This window comes from Lactuca serriola, chromosome 4, assembly GCF_051521515.1.
Source record: "Lactuca serriola cultivar US96UC23 chromosome 4, Lser_US96UC23_V15, whole genome shotgun sequence".
NCBI lineage: Eukaryota > Viridiplantae > Streptophyta > Magnoliopsida > Asterales > Asteraceae > Lactuca > Lactuca serriola.
Window position 1 is genome coordinate 188724215 of NC_136411.1, and position 27141 is coordinate 188751355.

General features: G+C 38.2%; 1 protein-coding gene across 1 annotated transcript; it reads right to left on the reverse strand.

Moving 5' to 3' along the window:
- Nucleotides 1-19523: 19523 nt before the first annotated feature.
- Nucleotides 19524-20560, reverse strand: LOC145103064 (glyoxylase I 4-like). Its single transcript, XM_079040601.1, has 3 exons — nt 20233-20560; nt 19985-20090; nt 19524-19903 (listed from the first exon to the last, which is right to left on the reverse strand). Exons 1-3 carry the CDS (start codon nt 20385-20387, stop codon nt 19643-19645), a joined length of 522 nt encoding a protein of 173 aa, XP_078896727.1. The 5' UTR covers nt 20388-20560; the 3' UTR covers nt 19524-19642.
- Nucleotides 20561-27141: the final 6581 nt, after the last annotated feature.

Sequence of the window (27141 nt, forward strand, 5' to 3'; positions counted from 1 at the left end):
GAACATTCAAACTTGCACAATTTCACCATATAAAGGCAACTCTTAACCCACCCCATCGATCCTCACAATGACACGATCTAAACTCTTGTATCTAATATTTTCCTCTTTACCTGATCCCTACTCATGGATCTAAAATTATTCTTTTCACCTGATCCATACTCACGGATCTAAAACTACCTGATCCATACTCACGGATCTAAAACTACCTCCTGATCTGATCCATACTCCCGGATCAATAATTGTACCCAATCCATATTCCCGGAATAAGGACAATTATCTATACCCTAATCCTGATCTGATCCATACTCCCGGATCAATAATTGTACCCAATCCATACTCCCGGACTAAGGACAATTATCTATACCCTAATCCTGATCTGATCCATACTCCCGGATCAATAATTGTACCCAATCCATACTCCCGGACTAAGGAAAATTATCTATACCCTAATCCTGATCTGATCCATACTCCCGGATCAATAATTGTACCCAATCCATACTCCCGGACTAAGGACAATTAACTTAGTCTTAATCCATACTCCCGGACTAATAGCAAGTTTATCTCTTTACCTGATCCATACTCACGGATCTAAAACTAACCTCTTGATCTGATCCATACTCACGGATCTAAAAACTAACCTCTTGATCGGATCCATACTCACGGATCTCATCTACCCATGTCCTACCCAACATATTCGTAGATATAAAATACACATATAGTTTAACTCATTAAAAATCTATATAGTTCATCCATTCCTCCAATACCTCAAATAAACAACAATATATAAACACTTAGCACGTATTTCGTAGCAAATACTTCATACTTATGCGTTTAGAAGAAAGTAACCACACACTTACACATATAAACAACAATATACTTAATACACTCGAACCATACTTGTATTATTATCATGTTTATGAAAGGTTGTATACACTCACTTGATCAGAAGATGATCGGACAGCACTACGACTTGCAGAAGTAGAAATCCTCAACAGATCTGGAAGATCTCTACAAAAATCGAACTTCTCGCGGGCAGAGCTTCGACTCGGGAACGGCACTTCTCGGGATCTTCGGGATCTCGGGACTTGCCTCGGGGCTCGAGAATAATACCGGGGCTTCAGGGTATTTTCTGGCATGCAAAACGATGCAAAACGGGAGAAAGAAGAGAAGAAATGAACAAAACTCTCGGCTGCCCTCGCAAGCCTTTTATAGGGGCTGAGTCTCGCACATACGCGGGGCGTACTGGTCCGAGAAACGTCACTGCTTACGCATCCGAAGCCACTTGCTGCGATGTCGACACCTTCGAAGTACGCGGGGCATACTCGAGTACGCGGCGCGTACCTCGGATCAGACTGGTGACTCCTTCGGATAATGCTTCCGATTAAAAGATTAAAAATAAATAAAATTTATTTAATAAACTTCGGAAATTCATATCTTCTTCATACGAACTCCGTTTTCGACGTTCTTTATATCCACGAAAAGGTGAGACTACGCTCTACAACGTTCGTTTAGACTCTGTCGGCTAATTTCGACTTTATTTTTATTATTTATTTTTAATAGGTCGCGACAGAAAAACTTCGTTATAAATTCATAACTTCTTCGTTTGACGTCCGTTCTCACCTAACTTTTCGTCTTTTCGCTACTAACAATAGGATCTTCGATTCTTGTTTAGATCGCTAAGGCTAAATATCGCTCCAACGTAAATTCACTTTTTACGTCGCGCTGTGTCGTGCCGGTTCTGTCGCGAAACTTCAACAGGTCATAACTTCTTCGTTATAACTCGGATTTTGGCGTTCTTTATATGCACGGAAATCTTGTGACATATACTACAACTTGGTTAAGATTAATCCTTCTAGATAATCTTCCTTCAAAAAGTCATTTTTGACGCCTATGGCCTCTAAATTGACTAGCCCTGATCTACGGGCGTTACATTATATTAATCAAATAACAATATTATTATTCCTTATATTATTCTCATAATATATTAATAATATTTATTCTCTCATAATAAATCATCCTATCAAGTTGCTATGGTGAAGGCAACCCAAAAGGACCATGCATAATCGGGCCAAATACTTGCCTAATATAGTTGCAGCCTTAGACCCTATTCCAACAATTATGCATGTTGTTCTTAATTTGTTATATGATATGGTTGTATTTGTATGGCGTTGATACTTTGGGGAAACTCACTAAGCTTCAGGCTTATAGTTGTTGATTTTGTTTCAGGTACTTCTAATGATTGCTGGAAGGCGAATGTGTGATCGTGCACCTCCTTATATTTTCATGATTGATTCTGGGGATACTCTGATGTTTAGACTATTTTGAAAACAAATTGTAATAACTTAATGGTTTTAAATGTTTTAAAAAGTTTTCAATTGGCTTGATTTTTATGGGTGTTACATCATGTGTATATGTTAAGGCTAGTGCGAGTATAGTTAGCTTTTTGGTATTGTATGTGGATGGCATACTACTCATAGGAAATGACATCCCAACCTTGCACGAGGTTAAATCATGGCTTGGGAAGTGTTTTTCTATGAAGTACCTTGGAGAAACTTCCTATATCTTAGGAATAAGGATATGGAGAGACATGAGTAAAATACTAATTGGACTTAGTCAAAGTACCTACTTGGATAAGGTATTGAAAAGGTTAAGCATGCAAAATTCCAAGAAAGGTGACTTGCCAATCCATACTAACACCAAACTAAGTAAGACTCGGAGCCCGAGTATAGAGGCTGAGATAGCTGAGATGAGTCTAGTGTCGTATGCTTCCGCTGTAGGCTCAATCATGTATGATATGACTTGTACTCGCCCTAATGTGGGCTTTGCTTTGAGCATGGTCAACATATATCATGGGAATTCGGGCAAGGCTCACTGGACTACAGTGAAGAATATTCTCAAGTACCTACAAAGGACTAAGGACTGGGTCATTACCCTTGGTGAGAGTGATGACTTGAGAGTAGTGGGGTATAGTGGTGTTGGCTTCCAGACTGATAGGGATAATTTCCGCTCTCAGTCGGGTTGGGTCTTTACCCTAAATGGAGGAGCGATTACTTGGATAAGTTCCAAACAGGAAACAGTGGCTGATTCAACTTGCGAATCAGAGTACATAGCAGCAAATGAGGCGACAAAGGAGGCTATATGGCTAAAGAACTTCATTGGATACCTTGGAGTTATACCGACAATTAAGGTGCCTATGGAGATTTTCTGTGACAACAAAGGTGTTGTTGCCTTAGTGAAGGTACCAAGGGATCACGGGAGATCTAGGCACATCGACAGAAAATACCATTTCATTAGACATCAAATAGAAGAAGGAATCCTCATGGTGAAGAGGGTATCATCAGATGAGAACCCAACAGATCCCCTCACGAAGGGACTGTGTAGGGTTAAGCATTTGTTCCATGCGTGGCGCATCGGGCTAAAGGATGATATTAGTTTTACAGATTAGATAGCTATTTCTGAAACTTGTAAAATGTAAATTGACATTTGATGATTGAATAAAAGTTGCTGTTTATTTATAAGTAAGGTGTTGCTATCTTGTGTCAATTATTTACTATTGTGTCAATTTTGCATGTTTTGACTTCCAGAATAATTTCTTTATTCAAACTCTCCACAGTCAGTCATATGTTGGAAGTAGATATGAACAAATACTATCTTGAATTGGGTTTGTAGATGTCTAAGGTGCTAGACATAGCAAATGGTTGCTACAACATTCATGAGTGCTCATAAGTTCTGAGTATTGGATTCAACCCACTCTCACTTGTATCACTTCATGGAATTTATCTCAAGTGATCGTGAGACGGTAACATCATATAAGTCTTCAAACCTAGAGATATGAGTTCTTGACTATGACTTGGCTATACATTGATTGTACGAAAACGCATTGGTAACTCGATGTTATAAAACGTGCCTTTTGTATGATTCAACAAGTAGTAGAACAAGCATATAAGTCGAAGTTTATTTGTTCCTTCTAGTCCTTGGAGGATTAGAAGCAATATTTGGTCCCTTCGATGATTTTATTTTGACCTATGTACCGGGCCCGGTTAGAACCAAATTGATGTGTACAGTTTAGTTCTATGTCAAAAAAATCAGAAATCGGGAAACAAATTGCTAGACAATAAGTACGACATTGTTCTACATATTTTTCCGGCTGATATCTAGAATAGAGGATTATATGATCACTTATCTTAAATGGCGCATCATCATCTCAGTTCTGTGAGACTTTGAAAGAGCTACGATTGCTGGTCGGTTCCTGAAGTCATACCTGTAACTATAGTTATTAGACTTATCCAAGTGGGACACTGTTGGATAAAGTGTCTAAGTCCATAACTATATTTAGTATGTACTTGACCCGACTTGGCATGGTCTATTTGGGTTGCATCGACATCTCAACTGTTGGATAGACAAAATGAGAAAAAGGACACTTACAATTTGTTAATATATTATAAGTTCTAATATATTAATATGAAATCATATTATTTAATTAGTATTGATCAAGAATTAATTTGGAATTAATTTTTTGATCAAAAGTGACTAATTAAATATATGGGATTGATTTGTAAATCATTCATTCTTATATAGTGGTCTTTTGGTTCATGATTCACTAGATTGTGCTAGCACCAATTGGGTGCTCCATGGATACTCCATGGAGGTTATAACCCATGGATCATGGAGGAAAATGAAAAGCCATGCACATTAGGGTTTACATGGTGTAACCCTACATGTGGCACACCATATAAAGAGCTCAATAGCAAGCAAAATCGACCACTAAGACAAGACAAGGAGGGCTAGCCGATTTTGTGATCAAAGTGTTCTTCTCTCAAGTTATTTAAAGAGTATTGGTGTTGTGTGAAACATTTGAGGCATCACACTTGAGGTGCTAGGCTCACAAAGTCTTAAGGAATCCAAACAACTTCAAAGGTATGTTATTCTACTAGTTTTATATTACATGTACCCCATGTCATGCTAGTTAGGATGTAAACCTTGGAAAATTCTTATTTGCATGAATATTAGAGAAAACATAGATCCAAGGTTTCTAGGGTTGCATGTACACCATAGGAGTGTTAGAATGCTCAAAACCCATCAATAATCATCTTTCTATGTAAAACCGTAAGGTGTGTTTTATATGAAAATGAATGGAACATGTGTGTTTACTAGAATTAGTGGGAGCATAGTGAAATTCCTAATCTTGTATGAATGAGAGATGATTAATCATTTGAAATAACATTCTGACTAAGAAAGTTCGTTTTCACCTTGACTCAGAAAGTGTTTCTAAAATGAAAGACTTAGAAAGGAAAGGATACATTCTTGGAATGTAAAATCTATAAGGGATAGATAAAAGAATTGTTAAAAGTTTCATGTTAATTTCTAAACAAATACAAATAATTGTGAATTATAATTGGATTTTGACTTCATTATGGAATGAAAAGTAGGTTTTGTTGGAATCAGGTCCAAACAAAACATATTGACACAATATACTATAAAATATGAATACACTAATTTAGAAGATGAATTCAAATATGATTGGATGAATGGGATCATTGAAATACTATGTTGATTTCTGCCATTCAAGGATCACATAGAAATCTTTGTGACTTCGAGAGTATACTTAATCAAGCTAAGATACTCTATGTCACGAAAGAAAGCCAATCATATTCTCTAAGATATTTAACTACACTTAGAGTAAAGTTAAGTATGGAGATGATAATATTCACAGAATTCACACAAATTAAATTTTGTCATATCCATTGATAAGGTCATTCGTTTGACCTAAGTATGAATGGTCACACTTCAGCTATAAGACTTTACTATTCTAGAAATGGGTTTCTGATTTGGATTTAGTATTGGAACATTATAACAACAACTATTAGATAATGTTATGATATATTGGGATATAGTCATCACGTTAATACTTGTTGTGTTCTATATTAACATGTTTAATCCATGAATAATGTTATTATTCTAAAAGTTCATAGTCGGTTATAATTGTGGGAGCAATTATGAAGTAAGACTAATATGAATTGGATTGGTTGACTCTCACTAGATGAAAGTAGGCAAGTGGTTGTAACCAAGTTTCATAGGTACTTGTCAGAGAACTAGTATTGAACTGACCCGCATCAATATCATCTCATGGGTCCCTATCATGAATGATACTTGATTAAAAGGTACTATCTTTGTATCCTTAACACCTGAGATACATAGTGGGACTTAAGTATAGGGAGTATTATGCTTTGATATGTTCAAATGTTGTTCCTTAATCGGGCAGTTATAAAAGCCATTTTCAGGTATTGTGTGAACTATGCAAGAGGCTTATGTAGTCAAAATGAGATTTGTTCCTCTTATGTGTTGAGAGTTAGACATCTGAGGCGCCTTACAAAAAGTTGAACAACTAATGAGACTGATCGCAATCCGTATCTCATGTTCAACATGATGTCTGTAGCAAAGGGATAACTGATAAACTTACCTTATACACCAATTCTCGCTTTGAGATTTTTGGTAATTGGGCATTGATAGAATGGTACAAAGTTGTATATTGTTGGGGGCAGTGAAATGTTGCTAGACGTTCACACCGTCTATATCTATCTAATATGAGTCTTGCACAAGTGGGAGATTGAAAGGTCTAGTATGCTCAAGAATCATATTAAAGTGATATTGCTAATTAACATATGATAATAATGGGTCACACTAACAACAACTTGATACAATTGATTATTTATTAGAAATTGGTTTTAATAAAAATTCAATAAAGTCTTATAATTAAAATGGAAATTATATATATTTCTAGGAAATAATAATTTTCACTAGCAAGTAACACAAGTAACATTATATATAATTCATATGGTATGAATTAATAAGTCATGCACAACATTTTGTAGGACTAGACAATTTCTTTTGTCTTTTACCAGAAAGTGAAAGTTTATATTTTACAAACTTGGTTTATAAAATATAAAGCTTTTGCCTTCTTCCTTTTATTATTTTATAAAATAAGAGTCAAAAAAGAAGATTATCGTTTTTTGATTATTTAAATGAGAGAATGGCTCTTTGAATATTTAAATAAAAGTATGGCTTTTTGATTATTCAAATGGGATAATAGCTCTTTGATTATTTAAATAAGGGCATGGTCTTTTGATTAGTTTATTCAAAAAGTAGGGTATTGTTTCTACTATATATACAAGACTTGAGGCTTTCATTTGGTCTTGGATTTGATACACCAAAACTGTAACATATATATATATATATATATATATATATATATATATATATATATATATATATATATATGGAGAGAGAGAGAGAGAGAGAGAAAGAGAGACACAGAGAGAGAGAGAGAGTGAGATGAGACTCTCTCTGTAACATCCCAAAATTCAAGCCCAAAAATTTCATTTTTGATAAATTAATCCATAAAACATTCATCAGAAAATATTGTATAAACACGTCATCTCAAAACCAAGTATCATATTTGAAACCCACAACCATGAACAAATGTCATATCAGAGTACAATCCCAGAATACACCTTGCGAAAAATCATATATGGGTGTGTGATGCCATGCTACGCCGCTGACTCCTTCCCCTTAGATGAAGAGGTACCTGAAACCAAAAACTGAAACCGTAAGCACAAAGCTTAGTGAGTTCCCCCATTATACCACATACCATACAATGCTATCAGTATCTTTCAACCGGTAATCATCATCGGTATCTTTCAACCGGTAATCATCATCGGTTTCTTTCAACCGGTAATCGTTATCGGTATCTTCCAACCGATAATCGTCATCGGTATCTTTCAACCGGTAATCACCATCGGTATCTTTCAACCGGTAACTAGGGACTATTCCACCTCCTACCACTAGTATACAATATCAAGATATAAGCACACAGTCAGACATATCCGGGTACTGACCTACCCCTTGGTCCTAAGGACCACTATCAGGGAAACTATCCCTATCATGTAACATATCATACAGATATAACTCATAACCAAACGCATACCATACCAAGATAAATTATCACAAATACAATTATCTTCTAGATACTCCTCAATGGTGGGCCGATATTGTGGCCTTAGACCCACCCCTACTGGAAGGTAACTCACCTCGTAGTTGCTGAACTGTGTGGGAATCCTCTGACTGATGTCGCTGCTGCTCCGGAAATCCTTCGGCTATAATTCCCACAAAACACTTAGTCAGAAACTGACATCTACCTTTAGGGTAAAATGACCGTTTTACCCGTTGACGAAGTCAAAGACAAAGTCAACTTCCAGTTGACCTGGCTCGCCAACTCGCCGAGTCCCTGTCCTTCCATCAGACCTCATACACGTCTCTACTCGTCGAGTTAGGCGATGACTCGACGAGTTTTCCTTCTAAAAGGATACCGACTGAATCCACATCCGACTCACCAATTTGTATGAACAACTCGTCGAGTTCATCATCAATCGACACTCATGTGCTGCCTTGACTCGTCAAGTTGTATGAACAACTCGTCGAGTTCATCATCAACCGATGAACACGTTATGTCCTTGACCCACCGAGTTGTATGAACAACTCGCCAAGTACCATGAAGATTGTCTTGGAATCGCCGAGTCCGTTCATGCACTCGCCCAGTACCATGAATTCCCAAAACACTTTGCTTAGTCTAGAACGTTGGGTCACTCCCCGAGACTCCTAAAACCCTTCCACACTCAACTGGCCCTTAAGACCCTCACTGATATGGGCCCAAAACCCTTGGACTCGCCGATTCTATCACATTCCTTACTAAGAACTTCGATTTCTGATGTACAACACTTAACCAAATGATAGATCCAGGCCCCTAAACTCGATCTAGCACGTAAAGTTACAAACTTTACGTGCATGCATGGGACATTAGAGCTTAAAAGGCTCTAAAATGGTTCTTTTGTATCATGGGGCCTTCCTTGGTGCAAAAAGCAACCTAGATCTGACTTGTGGCTCATAAAATGACATGATACAGAAGCCCAAACCCCCAACCATGTTTGCAAACATGGCTGGCCACAAAAAATGGCTTATAAAAGCCCTAAATCACCTCAAAGAGGGATCTAAGAAATGAATGAGCAAGGTTCAGACTTTATACCTTCCAAATACTACAAATGATGAACCAAACTTGAATCCTTCAGTCCCCTCTTGATCCTCCTATGCTCTTCCTTCTTCCTTGAGGTCAAAACTCACAAGAATCACTCAAAAAGCCTTAGATCTACTCAAAAACGGCTAGGGTTTGCTATGAGGAGTGTTTGGGAGCATAAAGGGGGAAAGGAGGCTGCATAAGGTTGTTTAAATAAGGTGCAAACCCCTAGACTAGGGTTTTTGCCCAAACAGCGGCTACTCGCCGAGTCCGCAACTCAAACCCCGCGCCTCATCCCGCTTCTACTCGGCGAGTCAATCCTTCGACTCGCCAAGTCCAAGGCTAAAATGAAAAAATAAATGAAGGTTTAATAACATAATACATACTAAGAACCAGGCGCTACAAATCTCCCCCACTTATTTTAGACTTCGTCCTCAAAGTCTGCCGCTCGATCCTGAAACAGCTCGGGGTAGTGCTCCACCGTCTCACTCACCGGCTCCCAAGTCTACTCTGACCCCTTCCGGTGCTGCCATTGCACCTTCACGAGTTCCACTCTTTTGTTCCTCAGATCCTTCGACTTCCGGTCAAGGATCGCTACAGGCTGCTCGATGTAATTCAGGCTGCCATCAACCTGAATGTCCTCCAAGGGTACCACTGCCGTATCGTCCACCAGGCACTTCCACAGCTGAGAGACATGGAAAGTGATGTGGATCTGACTGAGTTCGGATGGCAGTTCTAGTCGGTACGCCATCTTGCCCACCCGGGCTACAACCCTGAACGGTCCGATATACCTTGGGCCCAACTTGCCCCGCTTCCTGAATCGGATGCCGCCCTTCCATGGCGACACCTTCAGGAGAACCATATCCCCGACCTAGAATTTCAGGTCTGATCGACGCTTATCGGCGTAACTTTTCTACCGTCTCTGAGCAGTCTGAAGCCTGCTCCGGACCTGCTGAATCTTCTCTTTCATCTTGAGCACTACTTCGGTGTTCCCCATTACTCTCTGGCCAACCTCGCCCCAACATATCGGGGTCCTGCACCTCCTCCCATATAACATCTCGAAGAGAGGACGGTCGATACTCGCATGATAGTTGTTATTATACGAGAACTCCGCCAACGGGAGGTAGGTACCTCCGAAATCTAAAACACATGCCCGCAGCATATCCTCTAGAGTCTGGATGGTCCGCTCGCTCTGGCCATCCGTCTGCGGGTGGAAAGCGGTGCTAAAATGCAGACGAGTACCCAGCTCGTCATGAAACTTCCTCCAAAACCTGGAAGTAAACCGCACATCTCTGTCTGAAATCACCGATACTGGCACTCCGTGCCGCGCCACCACCTCCCTGATATAGATATCGGCCAATTTCTCGGCCGAGATGCTCTCCTGAATTGGAATAAAGTGGGCGCTCTTGGTCAATCGATCCACGATGACCCATATCGAATCCATCCCCCGCGCAGTGCTGGGAAGCTTCGTGATAAAATCCATCGTAATATCCTCCCATTTCCACAGCGGGATATCCAACGGCTGCATCTTGTTGTGTGGTCTCTGATGCTCGGCCTTGAACTTCCTGCACGTCAAGCACCGCTCCACGTACCATGTCACATCCCGCTTCATGCAGGGCCACCAATAGTCCAGACGAAGATCCCTATACATCTTCGTCACCCCGGGATGAATGGAGAATCGGGATTTATGTGCCTCCTCCATCAGGACCTGGTGCACACCTCCATGATAAAGGACCCACACCCTACGGTGAAGAGTCAGTAACCCTCGGCTGTCATAGTCGAAGGAGGAAACCTGCCCCACAATCGGCTCACTCTTCCGATGTTCCTCCTTCATAGCCTCTTGCTGAGCCTCCCGGATCCGCTCTAGAAGTGGAGTCACCACTGTCATCCTTAGATAGATATCCCTGATCGGCGCTGCCTTGCGGCTAAGCGCATCGGCCACGACATTGGCCTTCCCTGGATGGTAGAGGATCTCACAATCATAATCCTTCACCACATCAAGCCACCGACGCTGCCTCATATTCAAATTTGGCTAGTCCATGAGATACCTCAAACTCTTGTGGTCCGTGTAAATCGTACAACGAACCCCATAGAGGTAATGACGCCAAATCTTGAGGGCAAACACAACGGCCCCCAACTCCAAATCATGCGTCGGGTAGTTCGCCTCGTGAGGCTTCAGTTGCCTCGATGCGTAGGCGATGACATGCCCTCTTTGCATCAATACCGCTCCCAAACCTGCGATGGATGCATCACAGTACACAACGAAATCCTCCATGCCCTCTGGCAGGGCTAAGATTGGCGCCTCACACAATCTCTGTCTCAGCGTCTCAAATGCAGCCTGCTGCTCAGGCCCCCAGCGATACACCACCGACTTCTTAGTCAGTCGGGTGAGCGGAACCGCTATCTTAGAGAAGTCCTGAATGAATCTCCGATAGTAGCTTGCCAATCCTAGAAAGCTTTGAATCTCATATGGAGACCTCGGAACCTCCCAATTCATCACGGCCTCTACCTTGGGCGGATCTACCGAAATCCCATTCTGGTTGACAAGGTGCCCAAGAAACTGCACCTCGCGCAACCAGAACTCACACTTGGAGAACTTAGCATACAAGTTCTCCCTCCTCAAAGTCTCCAGAACCTCCCGCAGATGCTCCTTATGCTGCTCCCACGTCTTGGAGTAAACCAAGATGTCATCAATAAATACTATCACAGACCGATCTAGCATCGGTCTACACACGTGGTTCATGAGATCCATGAACGCGGCAGGAGCATTGGTGAGCCCGAAAGGCATCACCACAAACTCATAATGACCATAACACGTCCGAAACACGGTCTTCTGCACATCCTCCTCTCTGACCCTCATCTGATGATACCCTGAACGCAAATCAATCTTAGAGAACCAAGATGCTCCCTGTAGCTGGTCAAAGAGGTCATCAATCCTCGGGAGTGGGTAGCGGTTCTTCACCGTTACCTTGTTCAGCTCCCGATAATCTATACACATCCAATGCGACCTGTCCTTCTTCCTCACAAACAGAATCGGGGCTCCCCAGGGTGAACTGCTTGGTCTAATGAAACCCTTGTCTAACAGCTCTTGCAGCTGTGTAGACAACTCCTGCATCTCAAGAGGAGCCAACTGATACGGTGCCTTGGCTATCGGAGCTACACCAGGAACTAGGTCGATCCTAAATTCCACCTGTCGTTCCGGAGGTATCCCAGGCAACTCCTCGGGGAATACGTCCGCAAACTCCCGTACCACAGGTACATCGTCCACCGTCGCCCTACCCGTTTCCCGGGTATCCATAACATACGTGACATAACCTGCGCAACCGTGCTGAAGGTAACGCCTAGCTCTCGCTGCTGAACATAAAGTCGGTCATCGTTGTGGCCTCTCGCCTTGAATCACCAGCTCTCCCCCACTTGCGGTCCTGACCCACACCAACTGCTGCGCACAGTCGATCACTGCCCCATTAGGGCTGAGCCAATCAATGCCTATAATCACCTTGTTCCCATGCAATGGAATGGGAACCAAGTCTACCAAGTAGCGCTCCTCAAATAACCTTAGCACACAATCTCGAAATACCATCGATGCTGGCACCGAATGGTTGTCTGCAATCTCTACCTCTAGAGGGCAATCCAACATGCCCGAAGACTCGGAAAATTTCTTGCTAAGCGCAAGAGACACAAATGATCAGGTAGCGCCCGAGTCAAATAATACCTGAACCGGGATGCCGTTCACATGGAACGATCCTAAATAGAGCACATATCAATATCACAACACAACAAAAGAAGATCAAAGGGAAAGAATCATACCCGTCACCACATCAGGTGCAGTGCGTGCCTCCTCGGCTGTCAGCTGAAATGCTCGGCTCCGCACCACTGGAGCCTCTGCCTTGACTTTCCAGCCATCTGTAACCCGCGTCATTGCCGAGACCGGCGCTGCCGCTGGCAGTGCTGCTGACGCTGCTGTCAATCTCAGGAAATTGGCCTTTTTGTGGCCCCTCTGATTGCAATGGAAGCAAATCAGGTCTGTCATCTGTACCGCAGGGGCGGGGGCAGTATAATCCCTGCCAAAATGCCCCACCTTGCCACACTTATAGCAGCCCAAACCCGGCCTAGTGCGACAAGCTCCCTCGTGTGACCGACCGCATTTCCCACAGTGGTCCCATCTTGCCTGGCCTTTCGGCCTACCATCAGATCCCTTGGGCTTCTTCCTCGAAGCCCCAGACGTCAGCCCTTCCACTGCCTTCCTCTTCTGGACGTGCTCCAGATCAATCTCCCTCTCCCTAGCCCTGGCAATCATGGAATCCAAGGTAGGGCAAGCTGAAAAACTAACATGCTCCTGAATGTCAGCTCGTAGCATGTTGTGGTAGTGGGTCCTCCTCATATCCTCATCACCCGCATACTGGGGCACCAGCAATGCCCTCTCCCAGAACTTGGCGGTGATCTCCACCACAGTCTCCATAGTCTGCCTCATATCCAAAAACTCCCTGGCCAAACGCTGAAGCTCCACAGCTGGCGCAAACTCCGCCCTGAATCTGGTCACAAAGTCCGACCAAGTCATAGCCTCAACAGCTGAGGCTCCCAATGAGTCACCAACAGACTCCCACCAATCTCTAGCCCTGTCTCTCAAGCATCATGCTGCATATCTCACCTTCGACCCCTCTGGGCAGAAGCTCGTCAGCTGCGCAGACTCAATGTCTGCGATCCATCTCCTAGCAGCAATGGGGTCTTTCACCCCATGGAAATCCGGCGCACCACTTCCACGAAAGTCCTTAAAGGACAGTGCGCGTACCCACCTGGCCAGACGCCATATCACTCCTGAATGACCGGAGACGATCCTCCATCAGCTCAACAATCCCCTCCTTGATCGACCAGAAGATAATAAGGGTCGAATCAAGGATGCCTCTCGTGATCTCTGACGCGATGAAATCGCGTAGCCCGTCATCAACCTGCTCGGATCCCGAACCCAAGCCCGATCCTGATCTTGATCCGAAACCTCCTGCTCCAAGTCGTGCGGTCACCATACTGAAAATACACGCATAAAGGTCAGGATCATGCATATACTCGAGAGATCTAACACACTTCCCAAGGTTCCCGATTTCATCTAGGCCCTCCTTGATTCGAGTACGGGTCCTCTGCTTTCAGTAGTACGAGCCCATACTACCTTCCTTATCTACCCGTGCTTTCCTCAAGGATTGCTTCGACTTCACCAGGTCCCTTTACCGATACCCCTTTCCACTAACCTCATCCTATGCTTCCCTAGGGCACTCTCCGACCTACTCTCAACCATTAGCTGCATAGGAGCCCCTACCATTTCTCCCTAACTAACTTGCAGGTACTGTTACATATCCACTCCTTAGTTAGTTGTAAATAGCCAGACCCCCATAGCACAAAGCAAGCAGCATTCGTGCATCGAGTAACCAAATCAGGCATAACCTATGTAGGCCATCCTACTGCTGACTAAACAGTCCTAGCATACAGCTCATACAATAGGCATATAAGGCATCCTACTAGATCCTTAGCCCTAACTAGCATCCAATTATTAGAATCATATATCAGGCACACAAGGCATCTTCCTAGATCCTTAGTCCTATTCTAGCATGCAATTATGTATCAAGCCGTATAGCATAACATAACATGTATGGGTATCTTGGGGAAAACTTACTTGAGCCCGGCCAGTCGCATGCATCACACACCTTGTCTTTCGTAAAATCCTTCCGTTTATATTTTTTAGAAAACCACTTTATTGTAAAAATCTTTTAGCCCCTTAGTTTGAGTCCAGACACCCCCGAGGGCGTGTCCGAATCCCTCAAACCAGGGCTCTAATACCAACTTGTAACATCCCATAATTCAAGCCCAAAATTTTCATTTTTGATTAATTAATCCATAAAACATTCATCAGAAAATATCGTATAAACGCGTCATCTCAAAACCAAGTATCATATTTGAAACCCACAAACATGAACAAATGTCATATCAGAGTACAATCCCAGAAAACACCGTGCGGAAAATCATGTGTGGGTGTGTGATGCCATGCTATGCAGCCGAATCCTTCCACTTAGATGAAGAGGTACCTGAAACCAAAAACTGAAACCGTAAGCACAAAGCTTAGTGAGTTCCCCCATCATACCACATACCATACAATGTCATCGGTATCTTTCAACCGGTAATCATCATCGGTATCTTTCAACCGGTAATCATCATCGATATCTTTCAACCGGTAATCGTCATCGGTATCTTTCAACCGGTAATCGCCATCGGTATCTTTCAACCGGTAACTGGGGACTATTCCACCCCTACCACTAGCATACAATAGCAAGATATAAGCACACAGTCAGACATATCCGGGTACTGACCTACCCCTTGGTCCTAAGGACCACTATTAGGGAAACTATCCCTATCATGTAACATATCATACAGATATAACTCATAACCAAACACATACCAGACCAAGATAAATTATCACAAAGACAATTATCTTCTAAATACTCCTCAATGGTGGGCCGACATTGTGGCCTTAGACCCACTCCTACTGGAAGGTAACTCACCTCGTAGCTGCTGAACTGTGCAGGAATCCTCTGACTGATGCCATTGCTGCTCCGGAAATCCTCCGGCTATAATTCCCACAAAACACTTAGTTAGAAATTGACATCCACCTTTAGGGTAAAATGACCATTTTACCCCTTGACCAAGTCAAAGACAAAGTCAACTTCCAGTTAACCTGACTCGTCGAGTCCCTATCCTTCCATCAGACCTCATACCCGTCTTTACTCGTCAAGTTAGGCGATGACTCGACGAGTTTTCCTTCTAAAAGGACACCGACTAAATCCACATCCGACTCGCCGAGTTGTATGAACAACTCGTCGAGTTCATCATCAATCGATACTCATGTCCTGCCCTAACTCGTCGAGTTGTATGAACAACTCCTCGAGTTCATCATCAACCGATGAACACGTTCTGTCCTTGACCCGCCAAGTTGTATGAACAACTCGCCGAGTACCATGAAGATTGTCTTGGACTCGCCGAGTCCGTTCATGCACTCGCCGAGTACCATGACTTCCCAGAACACTTTGCTTAGTCCAGAATGTAGGGTCACTCCCCAGGACTCCTAAAACCCTTCCACACTCAACTGGCCCTTAAGACCCTCACTGATATGGGCCCAAAACCCTTGGACTCGCCGAGACCAGGAATGGACTCGCCGAGTCTATCACATTCCTTACTAAGAACTTTGATTTCTAATGTACAACACTTAACCAAATGATAGATCCAGGCCCCTAAACTCGATCTAGAACGTAAAGTTACAAACTTTACGTGCATGCATGGGACATTAGAGCTTAAAAGGCTCTAAAATGGTTCTTTTGTTGCATGGGGCCTTCCTTGGTGCAAAAAGCAACCTAGATCTGACTTGTGGCTCATAAAATGACATGATACAGAAGCCCAAACCCCCAACCATGTTTGCAAACATGGTTGGCCACCAAAAATGGCTTATAAAAGCCCTAAATCACCTCAAAGAGGGATCTAACAAATGAATGAGCAAGGTTCAAACTTTATACCTTCCAAATATTGCAAATGATGAACCAAACTCAAATCCTTCAGTCCCCTCTTGATCCTTCAATGCTCTTCCTTCTTCCTTGAGGTCAAAACTCACAAGAATCACTCAAAAAACCTTAGATCTACTCAAAAACGTCTAGGGTTTTCTATGAGGAGTATTTGGGAGCATAAAGGGGGAAAGGAGGCTGCATAAGGTTGTTTAAATAGGGTGCAAACCCCTGGATTAGGGTTGTTGCCCAAACAGTGGCTACTCGCCGAGTCCGCAGCTCAAACCCCGCACCTCATCCCGCTTCTACTCGGCGAGTCAGTCCTTTGAATCGCCGAGTCCAAGGCTAAAATGTAAAAATAAATGAAGGTTTAATAACAGAATACATACCAAGAACCAGGTGCTACACTCTCATCTTTTGTTCTTGTCTTGAAGTTTACTTGCATTTATGTACTCTCTTTGGTTTATATTTTGATATGAACTAAAGCTTAAGAGTTCTTAAGAGTTTATGGACTAACATCTACATCAAGTTGAGTCATTGTTGGTGTATCAAAAGTTCCACATTCTTCATCAACTTCCAAGTCTCCCAATAGGACCCTAAGGACAACAAATGTTGTTATTTCTTCATCCTTTCTATGGTTGGTGTTTAATCTTTCTATAACTTGCAAGGAGATCCTTGGTGGGTATTAGATGTTTTGTTATGTTCAAAATTTTAAGTCTTCCGTTGCCAGATTTTTCTAGTTTATGAAACTATTTTTAAACTAAACCCCAACATTTTTACCATTTGAATTTTATTTACTAAAAATTTGGTTATAATGAACAAGTCCTCTAGGTACTTACAAAAGTAATTTATTATGCTTCAATTCAGAGAAGTTATATATAGATAGAAAGGATAAACAGTACAACAAGCTGTATCATTAATTTTTTTGGATAACAAAACTAATTTAAAAAAAAATTCATAGATCATTATTATGTATGACCTGTTGGATTATATCTTGTGCAAAAAAAAACATAAAATATCAAACACAAAAAATATAAATGCTCGTTAATTTTCTATGCACGTATTTTTATATTTTGCCACTTGAACAGTATGTCCGACAGAAAAACTTCACTCTGCATTTTTTTAATCCCACGGAAGGGAAAGTTTTAAATCTATAATCTATATATGCATGCCTCCTTTATACTCATACAAAAAACTAAAACGGTAAGTTAGACTAAATAAATGTTTAACTTAGGACTAAATAAATGTTGATCTTTCCTTCCAAAAGATCAATCAAAAAATTGACAAAATGTTTTTTATATTAAATTATAAAAGTTAATAATTCCCGGAAGTATATAAACAAATCTTGACTATGCGTCAATAAAATTATAATAATCTACAAAACAATATGTATTAAGTATTAAAATATGTTTCAAGAAATCTACGTCAAAAAAACAACGAAAAATACCGGCAATAGTAAAAAAATGGGGGTATTTTCAAAAAATAGACATAAAATGATAAAAATGGACTTTTTCGGATATAGATATGCATTCCGCGGAAGTAGCTTTGCGGAATCTACTGTAGCTCCTCGGAATGGCAAAATCGTAAATACTGCGGAGCTACCTCCGAGCAATGAATCTTTACTTGAAAATAATTAGTTAGCGAATTAATATAAACCCCGAAGAATCGATGTGAAAAAAAAAAATACCGGCAATAGTAAAAAAATCGGGGTATTTTCAAAAAATAGACATAAAAATTGACTTTTTCGGATATAGACATGTATTCCGCGGAATCTACTGTAGCTCCTCGAAATGGCAAAATCGTAAGTACTGCGGAGCTACCTTCGAACAATGAATCTTTTACTTGAAAATAATCAATTAGAGAATTAATATAAACCCCGAAGTGAAAAAAAATAAAAATCTCTATTCTAATAAAAGAATAGTTTTAATATCCTTTTGACATGTGTCATCATATTAGGTCTACTAATTAATACATATTTTATTCTTTTTTTTGTCATGTGTCATCCTATTAAACATCTTAATAAATGCATGCCACTTGTCAACCTATTAATTCTCTATTTCAAAATTTAAAATTTTCACTTTAATTACAATAAATTAATAACAATGCAATAAAAATTTAAATAAAATTAATACAAATTATAAGGTGATATAATTTCAAATATTTATTTAAATTAACGATTATAATTGATTAATAATTTTGTATTCTAAGTATTAAAGTTTAATTAATTTTGTAGCCGTGGTTTCACGGGTTATAAATCTCTATTCTAATAAAAGAATAGTTTTAATATCCTTTTGACATGTGTTATCATATTAGGCCTCCTAATTAATACACATTTTTTTATCATGTATCATCCTATTAAACATCTTAATTAATGCATGTCATTTGTCAACCTATTAATTCTTTATTTCAAATTTTAAAATTTTATTTTAATTACAATAAATTAATAATGCAATAAAAATTAAAATAAAATTAATACAAATTATAAGATGATATAATTTCAAATATTAAAGTTTAATTAATTTTGTAACCATGGTTTCACAGGCTATAAACTAGTAAATATATAAATAAATATAGATTCCGCGGAGCTAACGCCGCGGAATATGTCTATATTCGGATCCGGAAATGTCTGTTTATATTTAGAAAAAAAAAATCATTTTTTTTACTGTTGCCGATCAGATCTGAAGTCTCTATTCCTAATTTGGTTGATTCTGGTTTCTAGTCTCCTCGATTTCAGTTTAAATCTCGATTTGGTTTCTTTTATTGAGTATCTTGTCTCTTAGTTCTTAGGGTTATGTTTAATTTATGGTTTCAGTTTCCTCATTTATGAGACTGAAGATGAAATGGGTTTTCTGAGTCGAGCATTCATACGAAAATTTATTAAATAACCATAGAAATTAAAGCACATAAATCAGAACACAAACTGAAATCAGAAAGATAGCACCATTGATATTTGATAGAACTATAAAGTATAAACCATTAAATACAACGTAGAAATTACAAAGCATTACTACAACAACATAGCAGAGACCATTTATGGGATTCACTGAGTTACAGCTGAACAAATGTTTGGACTTTGTTGCTGCGAAATGATATCTAAGTTAATCCGGGAGCATGATCGGATCATTTCTCCGGCAAGAGAGATCACCGGAAGATTATCACAGTTGCAAATTTCGACCATGAATCCATCTGGATCATGGAAGAATAACTGATCCACGTAGATTCCACCTTCTTCCACCCTCTGTCTCTTGTAAACGATCTCCATCTCCTTCAGTTTCTTTTCCACTGCTCCCATGCTCTCACACTGTCGTCATAAACAAAACCCAATTCAAACTTCGAAGTTCAAAAACAGAGTTGATCAAAACCGATGTTTAAACTGTGTTACCTGGAAGGAAATATGATTATCTTTGGGATTTATTTCGGTTTTCTTCGGCATGTTATCAGGGTGTTCGGATTGCAATAAATGAATCCCAATTCCGTAGTTAAACAGCCTGCAAATAATCAAATTAAGGATAATTCATAAGGTGGCGGATAAAGATCAATAACAATCAGAGAATCCAGATTTTTCAGTTCGGCGATTCTGAATTTCAGCTTTTGTTTGAAATTAGGGTTACTGGGTGAAGATGAAATTACCATGCACCATCGAAATCAAACGATCCAGGCCTTCTGATCGGGATAAATCCGAGAACATTAGTATAGAAGTTGATGGATTCTTCAATGGAGCGGCATACGAGCGAGATGTGATTTAACGACTTGAGGTGCAGAGGGTTTCCAGCAATTTCCTTCATTTTCGGACAAATTTTTGGAGCGAATGCAATTGAGTAATCGACGAAACTCAAATTCAACTGAAGAACAACTTGGAAAGATGACGATGAAAATCAGAGTATTCGAAAGGATAATTTGTTGAGGGCAATATGTATATCAAGAAAAAAAAAATGAAAGAATTCTTCGACTGATTGATTCAGAAAGGATGAGAATACCGCATTGAACAAGAACGGAGGTGAGGTTTCTTATAGGAGAAAGTTTTCTAAGCTTTTGGTACTTCTTTTCCACGTGTCATGATTATCCTGTGCTTGACACGTAGGTTCCACGTTGCTAACAGCCCATGTGGATACTGACACCTCATTTCAACTAGACAACTAGGTTTTGGATTTTCTCGGTTGAATTTTAGCTTAAAAAACAGCTGTAAATATTTTAGGTATACGACGACTCGGATTTAGAAAACGTGAACCGACCCTCTAATATTAATCAATAAAAAGACAAAAATCGTTTTATTTATTTATTTATTTTTATTTTAAACTATTTTTAGAATCTACCCGGTATATTTTGAGCTCATATTGAGAGAATAAGAATGAACTCTTAAAATACATAAATGTCATCAATTTCTTAATCTATTGTGTGATAGAATGCATAAATAAGAATTTTATAAAAAATAAATTATTATTTAATCAAATAAAGATAACTATTAAGTGATTTCTATAATTATATGTATATTAAATGATATCCATAAATTATAATACATTTTTTTATGAAAACCAGTTAAATTCGTCATTAATATCAGCAATAATATTTTTTCAAAATGAATTCTTATTTAGTTTTCATGTATGAGTTCGTATTTTGTTTCCTGACCCACTCATCTAAAATACAACAAAGTTGCCTAAAACATGGAGAATGAGAATGTGCTCTAGTATAATAAGAGTATATTCTAACAGAATGAGAGTGTATTATAGTAGAATACACTCTCGTTTTTCTTATTCCATGAAACTTTGTTGTATTTTAAGTAACTAAGTCCATAAAAAAATACAAACCTATACATGAAAACCTAGATGCGAATTCATTCTGAAAGAATGTTATTGCTGACATTAATGACGAATTTAATTAGTTTCCATAAAAAAAAGAATTATAATTATGGATGTCATCTAATATACATACAATTATGGAAATCATTTAATATCTATCTTTATTTAATTAAATAATTATTTAATTTACTAAATTCATATTGGTACATTCTAGCACACAATGAATGTTAGAACCATATGGACCTAGCCTTATATATATATATATATATATATATATATATATATATATATATATATATATATGATGTTACTTGCTAATGAAAATTATTATTTCCAAGAAATAAATAATTCCGAATTAATTATAAGAGTTTATTAAATATTAATTGAAATCGTTTTCTAAATAATCAATTGAATCAAGTTGTTGTTAGTGTGACCCAACAATATCATATGTTAATTAGCAACATCACTTTAATATAACTGTTGAGCATACTAGATTTTCAATATCCCACTTACGCAAGAGTTGTATTAAACTGTTATAAATATTGGTGAACGTCTAGCAAAATTTCACTGCCTAACAACATATGACTTTGTGCCGTTTTGTCAACACCCAATTCCCCAAAGTTCAAACCTATAATTGTTGTATAAGGTAAGTTATTAGTTATCACTTTATCAAAAACATAATCTTGAAGGTGAGATACGGATCACAATCAATCTCATCTAGTGTTCAACGTTTGGTAAGGCGCCGTAAATGTCAAATTCTCAACACATAAGAGGAACAGATCCCATCTTGACTATATAAGCATCTTTCATAATTCACACTATACCTGAAAATGGATTTTATAACTGCCCTATCAAGGATTAACATTTAAACATATCAAAGCATAACACTCCCTATACTTAAGTACCATTATGTATCTCAGGTGTTAAGGATACAAAGATAGTACCTTTTAATCAAGTAGCACTCATGATAGTGATCCATGAGGTGATCTTGATGCGGGCCAGTTCATACTAGCTCTCTTATAAGTACATATGAAATTTGGTTGCAACAACTTTCCTACTTTCATCTGGTGATATTCAACCAATCCAATTCCTATTAGTCTTACTTCATAATTTCTCCCACGATTATAACCGACTATGAACTTTTAGAATAATAAAATTATTCATGGGTTAAACGTGTTAATATAGAACACAACAAGTATTTATGTGATGATCATATCCCATTATATTGAAACTTATATAATAGTTGTTGTTATAATGTTCCGTTATCCAAATACTAAATCCAAATCATAATCATATTTCTAGAATAATAAAGTCTTATAGGTTAAGTGTGACCATTCAGACTTAGTTCAAAAAAAGCACTTTATTAATGGGTCTAACTAAACTTAATTTGTGTGAATTCTACGAATACTATGAAATATAATTTGTGTGAATTCTACGAGTACCATCTTCTTCATATTTGAATTTACTCTAAGTATATTTAAATATCTATGGAGAATATAATTAGTGTTCTTTCGTAACATAGAGTGTGACATCCCCATTTTCACGGCCATAAAAGACCGATTTTGTTTATGCTTTATAAAAATCAGAGTACATCTTTTAATAAAAATGTTGCGGAATTTGTTTCCAGTAAAACATGATAAATACGTTATCAAAACATTTCCGAAGAAAGTATTTTTATTGATTTTAAAACATTTGGGATGTCATCGACAATACAGAAGCATAAGCATAAACAGAACTTACATTCATTATCACTAGTGATTTACATCTCCTTAATCTCTCAGTGTAATGTGACATCGTAACAACACCTGTGATATAAATAAACTGAGTGGGTCAGGTTGGGAAACCTGGTGAGTACATAGGGTTTTCAACCCACAATAATATAATTATTATGTTTAAACAATCAAGCAATCAACCCAATTACCCATCCCCATTATCTTTTTTATTCTTAAGGATTTACCCTAAGAGTCATCTATCCTGCATTCGTTTATTCTGAGGTCCTTTGCTTCTAGGGTTATAGGACTAGCACTAAATCCATAGCTGCCAATGCTCGTTCGTAAAGCACTAATTCCATAGCTGCTATAGTTTATTCTTCGGGTACTAAATCCATAGCTACCATTGTTTATCTAATAGGTACTAAGTCCATAGCTACCAATTCCTAACAGGTACTAAGTCCATAACTACCAGTGTTTGTCCAATAGGCACTAAGTCCATAGCTACCGATGTTATTTATTAGGCACTAAGTCTATAGCTGCCAATGTTTACTCACATCATCTTTTATCTCTCATCATTCATCTACCCATGTCATACCCAACATACTTGTATAAATAAAATACATATACCGTTTAAATCATTTAAAACATGTATAAAAATCTTTCACCAGCATAGACAGCAAGTATTCAGACAATATGCACACATAGCACGTAATTTATATTAAAATACTTCATATCTATGTGTAAGATGAAAGGGATTACGCACTCACCTGGTAAGGTGGTGAGTCGGCACTCGGACAGCACTTTGTTACTCTTAAAACAATTATCCCTTGACGAAACCTAGTATCATTACCACTAAAGTTTAGTCTAACGTTTTGACGAGACTAGTTAATAGTCTAGCTATTATTAATATTATATAAGCGTTAAACAATACTTATATAACCCATAATAATAGCCCAAATACTCCTTATAAGGTCCTAATAACATTACTATATTGAAACATAAGCTATACTAAAGATAGGGTAGGCATAACTCACTTACAACGGGTTTATAGGCTGGAAAACAGCTCTACTCGTTGAGTAGGTCCTCCTACTCTTTGATTCCATGCCAAGTGTCACCCTCTGGTGGCTTGCCTTGGGGAGAAAGCCTTGGCTCTTATTCAGCCACGTCACCTGATTTCGCATAGCACCCTGCCGACTTCTAAACCCCTTAACTTTTGCATATGAGCTCCTTTTTTGACGTTCTTTATATACACGCGTAGGTAAAAACAATATCTACAACTTTCATTTAGACTCCATCGGCTAATTCTCGACCGATCTTAAATTTAACAATAGGAGGGTATTAGACTGCTAAATGACCGCGAAGAATTCGTAACTCCTTTATACGGACTCTGTTTTCGTCTATATTTTTACCGTTGAGTTCCTATTAATGAGATCTTCAACTCTCATTAGGTCGCGTAAGCCAAAAACCGCTCAAACTAAAATTCGAGTTTCGGGCTGTACACCGCTAAGCCGAAACTTTGAAAAATCATAACTTCCTCATACGAAGTCAAATTTGGGCGTACTTTTTTTGTATGTCCTCGGTTTAACCTATACTACAATTTTTTTTAAATCACTAAGGCTAAAAAGTCCTCTATCTTAAATTCACTATTTACGTCTCTCGGTGCCATGCCGGTTTTGCCGAAAAACTTCGACGAGCCATAACTTCTTTGTTTTAACTCGGATTTCGGCGTTCTTTATAGTACGGAACCCTTGAGACATATTCTACAACTTGGTTAAGATCATTTATTCTAAATAATATTTTTTAGAAAAGTCGTTTTCGACCCCGATTATCTCTAAATTGACTAGCCCGGATCTACAGGCGTTACATAGAGTCTCTTAGCTTGATTAAGTATACTCTTGAAGTCAAAAAGATTTCTATGTGATATTTGAATCGCAGAAATCAACATAGTTTTTCAATAAACTCATTCATCCAATAATATTTGATTTTGACTTCTAAAGTAGTGTATTCTTATTTTGTCGTAGATTATTTCATTATATTTTGCTTAGATCTCATTCCAACTTAACTTATTCTTCATCCCATAATGAAGTCAAAATCCAATTATAATTCATAATTATCTATATTTCTTTAGCAATCAAAATCCTATGTAGCTCTTTACACAAAGATCCTTTCTAAACTAATTATCTCATATACATTCTATAAGTCCTTCTTAAGGACTCTTGGAATGTTTTAATAGTCATCCAACGACTTAACCATGTATTTAACTGGTAACTTACGATATGCTCACAACATGATTATATACCAGGTTATATGCATAGTATAGCATAAATGATGGATTCATTTTCCAAGAAAATAGAGTATAAATCATTTCATCTAGTTTATACCTATGAGTTAGGTCCTTTTGAGGTTGGCTCAAACTTAGTGGCACGTGGCAATGCCAATATTCCTCCAAAGCAATCTTCAGTCTTTATCTCTTTCAAGATATTTTCAATATATGCATAAAGATATAAAACTTTTAACATTCATTTTATTTATCTCTATGGATTTTACATTCCCAGAATGTATCTTGTCCTTCCTAAGTTTTTCATTTTAGAAAAACATTCTGAGTCAAGGTGAAAAAGGTTTGCCATGGTCAGAATGTAATATCTCATGATTAAGTACGACTCATTCACACAAGATTAGGAATGTCACTATGATCCCGCTAGTTCTTAGTAAATTAACATATTTTATTCATTTTGATATAAAAGCATACGTTGTGGTTTTATAATAAAATGATGATTGCAACCTTGAGATGTTTTCTTTATATCCACAAGTGGATCTCAAGCTGTATATATTTTTCTAGGATAACATGGATTAAGAAAACCTCTTGGCTAATCTATATATATATATATATATATATATATATATATATATATATATATATATATCTTCTAGTAGATGTTCATTAAAAAAGCGGTCTTTCTTGAAATCTATTTGCTATATCTCATATTAAGAATATGATTTATAGTAAATAATATCATTGTTGATCTAATCATAGCTACTTGTGAAAAAGGTTTGATCATGGTCAATGTTATTAGTATGATGAGGATCATAGTCAATGATATGAGTATGAGATAATCCCATTATAACAAGTCTTGCTTTAAATGTATCTAGTTTTCCATGTAATATATTCTTTCAAGAAGAATCATTTACTCCTTCTTGCCTTGCTATAGGGAGGAAGGTTAATAAAGACCATACTTGATTATTAAACATTGATTACATCTCATGTTCATGACTCTAAGTTATTTATCAAATTCAAGATCTAATTTAGCATTTTGGTAGTTGATGGATTTTCTAGAAACCATGAATAAGAGCTCATCAGTGAGAGATTCCACATTTCTCAAGTCACAAATGATTTCTACAGTTAATGCGTACAATTTGTGTTTATGAATAAATATTATTCAAGTTTAACAATCCCTTACTAAAACTAGTGCCAACTGTTACTACATCAGGCTATGGTTCTTGAGTTGCTTCAAGTTCCATGTGCCTCTCACTTTCTTTGTCATTAGAATCTTGCTTTCTAGCAACTTATCCTTCATATGAATAAGAGAACTTATTCTGGATGGGTTTGCATATAATAATCTAAGCGACATTTAGAGCATTACATTAATATGTATTTCGCAGATATTAGGTTTAAAAGCTTTAGTCCAACATAGGTTTCAAATCCACAAAACATTTAAACAAGATATAGATGGAGCCTTCCACACAAAACCTTATAAAGACAATGTTCTATCCAGTTATTAGTTGGTATTTGTACTTAATATACATTTGGTGGTGATTAAAGAATAATCTCAAAAGAATAAAGGAAGATAATTTCCACTGATTATAAAGTAAATCATACCAAGTAAGGTTTAATTCATCCTTTATTATCATTAAGACTTTAGATAGTTCTTACAGATTTGTTTCTCAACTTCATATTTGAAAACTTCAACCAATATTTCACGAACATGCTTTACCATGTAAAATATAATTATAAATACTATAGTTGTTAATAA

What these genes read in the sequence shown, in the direction of transcription:
- LOC145103064 (XM_079040601.1), bottom strand. Translation starts at nt 20,387, where the DNA reads ATGAAGGAAATTGCTGGAAACCCTCTGCACCTCAAGTCGTTAAATCAC. An exon ending in TTTGATTTCGATGGTGCATG is followed by an intron (nt 20,091 to 20,232) that starts GTAATTTCATCT and finishes GATTATTTGCAG; the next exon opens with GCTGTTTAACTACGGAATTG. An exon ending in ATAATCATATTTCCTTCCAG is followed by an intron (nt 19,904 to 19,984) that starts GTAACACAGTTT and finishes TTATGACGACAG; the next exon opens with TGTGAGAGCATGGGAGCAGT.